The sequence below is a fragment of the Merops nubicus genome, unplaced genomic scaffold (assembly GCF_000691845.1).
Source record: "Merops nubicus isolate BGI_N331 unplaced genomic scaffold, ASM69184v1 scaffold25954, whole genome shotgun sequence".
Taxonomy (NCBI): Eukaryota; Metazoa; Chordata; class Aves; order Coraciiformes; family Meropidae; genus Merops; species Merops nubicus.
Genome location: NW_008603935.1, coordinates 29,673 through 38,828, shown reverse-complemented (window position 1 = coordinate 38,828; position 9,156 = coordinate 29,673). Strand labels below are relative to the sequence as shown.

Here is a 9,156-nt window from a genome sequence, read left to right as displayed (position 1 = left end):
AGTGGAGAGGCAGGGAAGGGACATATCACACTGGGGACAAGCAAGTTGTGTTTAATCCTTTGCCACGAACAGTCTGCCACATGCTAAAATTCAGGGGAACTGGGGTAAATGCTGGCTTGGGAAGGACACAGGCACCAGGACAGATTTTAACTATTGAAACTGGTAGACTTTTTTTTAAAAAAAATAAAAGTTTTGCTTCTAACATTTGCATTTCTTGCTTTTATCTAGCAGCTGACTGTAAGGGCTTTCAGGAAAGGCAGTAATTAGCAAATACAGAGAAACAGGCAAGATTTTGTTATCTGAAGTACACGCACAGAGGTCAGTCTTCTTCCTACACAGCAGCTCATTTAGTTATGATTTATATTTATTTATTTTGCAAGTTTCTCACTTTTAATTTAGAAACAAAGGTAAAATTAACAGCCCAGCATATTCAGGTAAAATGTTGCAGACTCCAGCAAGCAAAGCTGTAATTTGTGGCAGTTCAGTGGCTGCCTTGTCAGTGGGGATGGCATCCTTGCTGGACGAGCAGGAACATCTCAGGGAGAGGCCAAGAAAACAGCTGAGGGAGGGGAAATAGCTACAGATAACCAACTTGAAGAGGCATGCATTTTTGAGCTAAAGCTCCCAGTTATCTTGTCCTAGTTCTCTGTTCTGTGTAGTTGAAGCACAGAGATCTGGATTTTAACCCCACACTGCCTCCAAGAACAAGTTGTCCCCGCCTCCAACTAAGAAAGCCACTATTTCTGAAACACCTCTAATAAATGAAGTCCAAAACTTGCTAAAAGTAACATTAGCTTCTAAACTCAGCTGTTTAGAAGGAAATGGCATACCCTGGTACAGGGCTGAAGCACGTAACATGCTGCTGCTTCTTTTCAAAGGGTCATGGAAACTTTCCTTTTCAAGTTCTGCTTTTAGCTCACTTCTGCTTAAGCTTCTTTATTTCTCTGTTTCCCTAGTTCTTCTCCAGATCCTTAAGCTCTTAGACTTTGGGTGGCTACAGGCAGTGAACTAAAAATGTGGAATAAAGCTTGTGGTTCCTGATTAAGGTAACAAGCTGGCAGATTAGGTATTGAGGAGACCTTACAGCAAACCGAGCACTTCTTGAATCCTTGATTGGGGTGGGATTTGCTGTCTTGTATCATACAGAATGATATTCTCCCTACAATCACATGAGGGCCCATGCCCAGAGGAACAAACAGGTCTTGCTAACAGGGAGATGAAAAAGGAGAGTTACCAACGGGGAGCACAGCCTCCTGTACAACTCGGGCAGTTACACAAGCAGCCTTCCTCACAGGACACACAGCACGAGGGCAAGGGCAGAGCACGGCTGTGAACGTACCACAGACTCTGTGTGTGTACAGAAGTGGCACACTATCAGTTTAGAACAACTAAGCAATGCTGTTGCAGTGCAGATATAACCACGTCTCCACACAGACCTTATGCTGATGTCTCATCTGTATTTTTAAGTTTGCACAAGGCACATGAAGTTGTCCCTTTTTCTTTAGCTCTTTTGCAGCCTGCTGCCCCATATTGGAATATCTCGGACATATGGTACATTTTCTTGTATTACTTGTGTCCTTTTAGAGAAGGCCATCTGCTGCTTGAACTAGGAGCACTTAATTATTAGTAAATGACAGTATTTGTTTACAAACAGGCAGAGGAGCAGCATAGTGTCTCCTGAACATCTTGGTCCTATCTTCTTCTTTGACACCAGTCAGGCAAAGGGCAGGGACATTTGCCATCTGAAGGATTTGCAAGTTCCAAATCACATGCTGCCAGGATCTTGTCTACTAAAGGGAATGTTTTCTTCTGGAGTTCTCACTGTATCAGTCAGGGGCCCTGGTGAGGAGCTCCCCTCTTGCTCCACACATTTACACACCTCCAATATAAGTTACCTCTCTCTTTACACTCTTGGACTTTGACTTGGCGGAAGGGGGAATGAGGTGGGAACAGTGACACTGGAGAAATGGCAAGACATTATGTCCTCCTCTGCAGAAGATCAGTACCCTCACAGAAAGAGTAAAATTTATTCTCTTTTTTGGCTAAGCAACACTCAAAACCCACTTCAATCTGTCTTGAACAACGGGTGTGCTTTATCCACAATGTGTATCCTTCTTCAGCTATAGAGTCAGGACCAGAGATGGACAGCTGGCTCTGTGCTATAGTGAAGGGACATGATTAGCTCCCATGTGCACAAAGAACCTCTCTGCTACAGCTAACAAAAAAAAAAGGACTTAAAATTTTGCTCTAGGAGTGTAATTATTAGTCACCTAAAAAAAGAAAAAGGAAAATCATTTTAGTGACAAAAGGACTCACTTCTAAAAAAAAAAAAAGTAGAGTAAGAAGTGAGAAGGAAGGATCAAGCATAAAAAAAAAAAGAACATAAGTACTGTGAATAACATTTTTTTTACTTCAGAGACAAGGAGTCTATTGTGGTATTCCATAACTTTTCTTTGAAAAAAAGAAAAAAAAAAACTGAATCCATACTAAGCAAGGGACAGAAATCACCTATCAGGTTCTAAATGACAGACTCAACCCCCTACTTTCCATGTCAGACTGAAACCCATGTTTGGTAAAAATCTTTTTGTCCCACACTAAGTATGTTGATGTCCACTGTTTATCACCAACACAGCAAGAGCACCAGTAACTCCAGTGAGTGTTATGGTACAGACTTCCATAGCACCATGAGCTTCTGACAGGCAGCCCTGCACACATGGGTCCTCTTCTCCTCTGTAGAAATCTTCCAGCTTAGCTTATATATAATGATACTTTTATATGTGTGTGTCTGTGTATATACACATAATGCACATAATAAATATTTTTAGTGTCCTTAATTATTTTTATTATGCAATGTGCTCGGGAGGCATCCCTCTCAACTTAAACTTTCCTTGCTGAACTTGGTACATCTTTTCTCTATATCCATAAATTTAAACTGCCTGCTGTGTACCCAGACAGCACTCAGAGAATTTTAAAGATTTAATACTGTTAAACAGGCTAAATACATGGCTGAGAAAATGCAGAACACACATGCAACAAGTGCAGAAGTTAATCCTGACCTATTTAACTCATCTTAAACTACTCTATAGAAAAATGACTGGAAGATAGTGAGTGATACTACTCTAATAGCATTTACTTTTCCCTCCCCACGACTCTCACCACAGATGATGCCTGTGCTGCCCTGAGGAGAGGCAGCTGCTCTCATTTGCTCACCTGACCACCTTCCTTCTCAGTTTCACAGCTCAGCAAGAGACAGAAGTCACCTGCTTCTCACCTCCCTGGTTTGTTTTGCCCTTCGCTGCAAGGTCATACATCCATATGTGCACACATGCTGATGCACATTTGCTCTATGATTTTTGATTAAAATACACAAATAAAGAGAAAATCTGTTGTAATTAAATTTAGACACCCACTAAAGTGATAAACCAGGATCTACACAATCAGCACATCCACTCTGATTCCATGGAAACTTCATTCATTTCATACTATAAGCTATACTACAAAACCCAAACAACTTCAGATTTTTATTTTTCAAAAATGTGTTTCACTGACTTTGATCTGACAGCTTATTTTGTAACTTACTAAGAAGATTTTGTTTATTTCTTTCACAAGCAGGAGGTTTCATCTACAGTTCTGGTCCAAGAGCATTGTGTGTGACACGCCTGATTCAATTTTTAACATCATAGCTTATAGTTTGTGGGATTTTTCAATTTTAATAATCATAAGATTCAGGGGAAAATTACCACAGGGAGAAAGTATCAGCAACATCCAAGAAAGCAGAGGGAAAACAATGCCCATAATTAGGAAAAGAAGACTGACTACGTGAAGTTTACAGTAGGGAACAGGCAGAAAGATGCCAGGATTCTCCTCCAATATTTTCCACAGCTTTGCTCTGGGAACTTCAGACTTGACACTTCTCTGTTTCCTCCTCTCTCAGTTTTAGTCTAAAACAAGACAGTTTTCTTTTGGCAGTATCAGTCTCTACTGTTACGAAGTCAAAAATAAAGGAATTCCTAGCCCTCTGTGAAACATCTCCTTGCTCAAAACCAAAAAGTCATTCAGGAATAATCACCCAGAATGCATAATCTTCAGCTACCAAAAGAGAAGCCATCCAAATACAAAGCTGATATTCCCTTTAATTGCCCTGTTTGGACCTTGCAGTACACAAGCTATGTACTCAGTATTTTCTCAGACTTGAGTAATAGAAGGAAAAAAATCATAAAGTAAAAATCTGAGCCTACTAAACCAGAATCTCAGTCAAAATACAAACAAGGGGGAAGGACTGCTGGCTTTTTACCCCTAAACTTTGTTTGGATATATGAAGGTTTTGTTGAACAACTTATTTACAAACTTTAATAACTCAGTTTCCTATAGGACATTAGAAATTACACCTACTACATTAAAACACTGAAATGATAATATAAAACTACTTTTTTTTTATTAAATATGGGTATGTCTGTGTTATATTCCAATGCTGGTTACTAAACAGATTCATGACAGAAGCACTGAAGGTAAAAGCAATAGTCCATGCTTATTAAAGAGAAGAAAACACAGGGGAAAAAAAAGCTAATTTCTTATATGTAAGAAGACATAAAAAATAATTTAAAAGTCATGCAAACATTCAAAACTCCAATATGACTACTAAAATTATGAAATGGAACTCAACTTTTAACCACAGTTATTACCAAAGTGTTTCAGGACCTCAAAACCTTAGAGATGTGGGTGGCTCTTTTAGATGGCAGTCTTTTTGGAGGAGGGAAAACCAAAGGAAGGAAGTTATGACTTCCTTGGTCTGTGGAGAGTTCTTACTATTACATTTCCTGTCAACGTCTAGCAGCTGAAACACTTTCTTGTATAGCAGTTAGTGGTGGTCCTCTCTTCTTCTGAGTGCAAAGCAAAAAGAGAAAGTTTACAGTGAAGAGTAGAGGAAAGAGGAGAGAGAGAGAGAGGCATAGAAAGTATGGGACTTAAAAACAAAAAAACCAAAAAAAAAAAAACCAAAAAAAAAAGGAAACCCTCAGGCACAATAGTGGTCAACACTACAGACAAACACAGAGAGATTTCACATTTCAGTGCCTAACATTTGGAAGTTTAAAATGACAAAAAACAGAAGCCAGCTTTATTTGAAAAAGCAGAAGTCAGAGAAACATAACACTCTGATGAACTCAATATTCAGAGTCTACTTACTTTGGAGGGAAATGCAACATATAGTATAACCTGCCATGAGTTAAAGGCTGGGTCAAGCACCAAAGCTTATGAGTTGATGTATCCTTCAAAGTGTCTGAAGCCTGTCCAATGTAAGTGTGGATTTTAGCACTATCCATCTTGCATCTTCTTTTAAAACTTTTAAAGCATTTTTCCAATTTAGGGACAAAATTCATACTGATACCCTGTGTCATGCATTAAAGCATTTCTTCCTCCCCTTTCCACTTTTACATTGGTGTCATCTTTCTGTTCTGCTGAATAGAAACTCTTCATATTTCTACCTTATAAGACAGCATAAGGAGCAGAAGCAGGTAAGTTTGCCACACTCAGCAGTAAAACAACTCAGTGCTTGGCAAATGAGGTGAAAAGACACAAATTGTCAAAATCCAACTTATTGTCCTAGGTGGAACTCCAGTCAGGGCTCAAGACATAAAATGAATATATCTGTCCATAAAGACAGATATCTAACTACAAATTTTATCCCAGTTCATTGAAATCAATTTCTGCTAGGAAGGAGCAGCCTATGCCAAATTATGGGTTATTTACTCCTGAGGCATTTCAGTGAGCACTCCGACCCTGCACCTAATTGCATCCAGTCACCTACTGGTTCTACCAGACGTACCTGAAACACGCCTGGGATCCATGAAAATAAGGGGGTTACATGGTAGTTGTACTGCACACAGCTTGGTAACCAAAATTCCTGCCTCTAGCAGTACACTGTCAAATTCTCACTCCCTCTTTCTCAAGGGGCTGAATTTATAAGACTGGCATATGAGGTAGCGGGAGGACAAGAGACAGAACATACACTTCCTAAGGGCAGATTAATGAACATTTTTCAGTATTCTCTCATTAAACCACCATATCTAATTTTATTTTTTTTATTTGTTTGCCACAATGGCTATTCAAAAACAGTACTGAACATTAACAGTGTTTCTCCCAGTGTAAGATTACTATAATTCTCAGGTTTCACAGGGTTGATCTTGGTCAAGATGGGACATGGCTGTACAAGTTCTAATCCCACTTTTCTTTTGGAACACAAACACTTTCTTATGGGAGAAGAAATGGTTTAGTTTCTTTAGCACACCTGACAGTATAGCTCCATTCCAACGACCATCAAGTCAGGTTTACATCCAGGTGAAAACCCTAAAATACCCTTTATTGCAGGTTTTCAGATCTTGAAATGCAACTTCAGCTTACAACAGCGATTTTAAAATTGCATTTACTGGAATGATGTTAAATAGTCCTTGTAAATTAAATACTTGATGATGAGGATGGATAATTGCCTGGAAAATTTTTTGAACAGTAACAGTGGTCCACTGATGCAGAAAGCTTGATAACCTCTGTGTCTGATAAATGAAAATCCCCCCTGTCTCACAGAGGGGCTGAGGAAGCTCTCTGTCTCTATAAGAGAGATTACAGATCCATGGGACTCTGGGGCAACATGCACATATGGGATCTTATTAGCCATTCCTGGCTTTCTCCAGATCATGTGCTTCAAAGGCAGAAAAAAAAAGTCATGACTTTTCCCTTGTATTTCCTACATTTTATTCCCTTTTATCTACTTTAAAAGCCACTGTCAGAGTCCAGGAAATAAACAGTTTAAAAGGCATCTCCATCCAAAAAGTAATAAGACAGCAGTCTTTCTTGCAAGGCAGACCACATAGTTCTTATTCACTCATGTGCTGCAAGCCAAGGTTGAGCACTCACAGGCATATCCCATCATGTGCTCGGATATACCACTGGCTCTGGAAACCCACTTATCCAGTGGCAATGAGTTCTACAGTCTACTTTTGCTCTGAGTGAATAAGTAGTTCCCTATATTCATTTCAGCTATGGCTTTACTGTGGTTTCCATCACACCTAGAATGACACAAAATGTGCCCCAGCACTTGTTATTACAAGTTATAAAGCAGAACTTCGGCTAAAACAATTAAGAAAAAAAAGAAATCCCTGAACAATTCCCCCACCCACCCAACTTGTACAAGGAAATCACGTTTTAACCACTGCACTGTCCCTGAAGCTACACTAGCCTTCTCCTTTTAATGTTTCCTAGCAGGGTTACCACCAGCACAGCTCCAGCTGAGCCACCAGCATTTTCAGCAGTGTGTCTTCTAATCATCCTCAGAATAGCCAGAAGTAAGTCACTGCTGCTTTGAAACACAATTTACATTAGAAAAAGTCTGTCTCTTATTAGCTAGGCAGAGTACTGGAAACACCAGCAGCCAGTTGTAAAACTCCATTTGTATCCAGAATACCAAAGCCATTATTTAATTTGTTTGGAAAAAATGTGACTTGAAAAAAAAGAAAAAGCCAACAAAATAATTAAATAAGAAGACGTGTTTGTTATTAAAGATCCATAAAAATGCAAGTAGGCTTCAAATCCAAAGGATCTGAAAATTAACACTGCAAGTACATAAAAAGAAAAGCATACGGAATGGGGCTGGCTGGAAAACAACAATTCCATTTTGCTAAACATTTCAAGGCTTTGAAATTTGTTTTTGTTCCAATATGAGACAAAAATGAGACTTTCTGAATGTTTCATGAAATGAGAATGAGAGAGAGAATATTCGCTCCCTCTGGACCTGAAAAAATCTTCCCGACATAACTGTCTCCAAAATAGATAATGTTTCCATGAAACATTCTGGTTTTGATGAAACAGCATTTTTCAGTGGAAGTGTCAGCAGAAATTTCACAGTCATTGGGTTAGCAAAGGCTTATCTACATCAGATGCTTGCATGAACAAATTATGCTGAGAACTGAACCAATCTAATTATATTTGTCTCCATATGAACATTGTATCAATTTCCTTAGAAGGATACTCCATAACATACGTCAGCTGTTTAATTGTTTCTCTTGATTAAAGGCATTTTATTTTATTCAAAGTATGTATAAGAAATCACAAAATAAGCAAAATCTGAGAGGTACCATAAGTCAATTTGTTAATTATCTGTTTTTTTTTTTTCTATAAATCTGTGGACATTCTTTTTCCAAAATAAGAATGGCTTTACAATTTGTAAGATTTTAATTTTTTTTTAAAAAAATAAACATAACCTGTGCTTCCAAAATAATATAGACTCAACTGAATTAAGCGCTCATATACAAAGGAAAATTCTGTGCCCAAAACTCTTACTGGGCATTGCTACAGGAAAATGCTGTAGTAAACAGTTCTGCAATGAAAGGGAAGTGAATGAATGGTTTTAAGTCTTTGAATCTGCTGAAGATGAAGAAAACACTCATATTTTATGAAATATTGCATATGGTAATTCTTTGTTCCTTTCTCTGCTAAGTGTGTATTTGTGTGTTTGCTTATTTGTGCTCATTCTGGAGTCTGGTTGCCTCCAGTACTATTGAAAGCCCCCAGAATGGCAACAAGGATGTGTAACTGAACAAAGCCAGAGTCAGTTGTTCTAAAGAATACTGACCACAGAAATAAATGAAAAGGCACATCAGCTCTGTCTGCCACAGCACACAACACGTTCTCCCATGAGTTCTTCTTACCTTCCTCTTGTAGTTCTTTGCAAAATTTTCATCCCAGCTAAGCAGCAGAGTTTTCCTTCCCACCTCCTGCAGTACTGCTCAGCGTCACCTGCAGAACTCAGGGACTGCAGCTGCACTTCACTGAACATCCCATAGGCATCCTGGACAAGGAGACACAACCTGCAGAACATTCCACTGTCACTCAGTGCCTTCTGCTCAAAACAAGCTAGTTAGGAGATTTCTGAAAATAACATTAAAAGCTTTAGGATGGGGCTTATCCTCTATGATATCTGGAAAATTGTACCAAGTATATATCAGTAAACAAACCCAATGTCACAAAAGGTTTTCTCGTGTACATTTTCAGGAGATAACAGAGCCATGAAATAGGGAAGCAGGACTGGAAAAAAGTGTAGAGGGCTTGCACTGGGGATTAGATAAATTAACTGTATGCATTCTTTTAAAGAAAGAAGGTTGAGTT

At 38.8% G+C, this 9,156-nt stretch overlaps 1 protein-coding gene across 1 annotated transcript in view; it reads right to left on the bottom strand.

Annotated features, from left to right (window-relative positions):
* SPIDR (scaffolding protein involved in DNA repair) overlaps positions 1 to 8,904 on the bottom strand; it is a gene marked incomplete at its 5' end in the record, with an annotated part of 25,308 nt that extends 16,404 nt beyond the window's left edge. Inside the window, one exon of the mRNA XM_008938860.1 lies at positions 8,700 to 8,904. Coding sequence (XP_008937108.1) covers positions 8,700 to 8,904 — 205 coding nt within the window. The remainder of the gene's footprint in view (positions 1 to 8,699) is intronic.
* Positions 8,905 to 9,156: the final 252 nt, after the last annotated feature.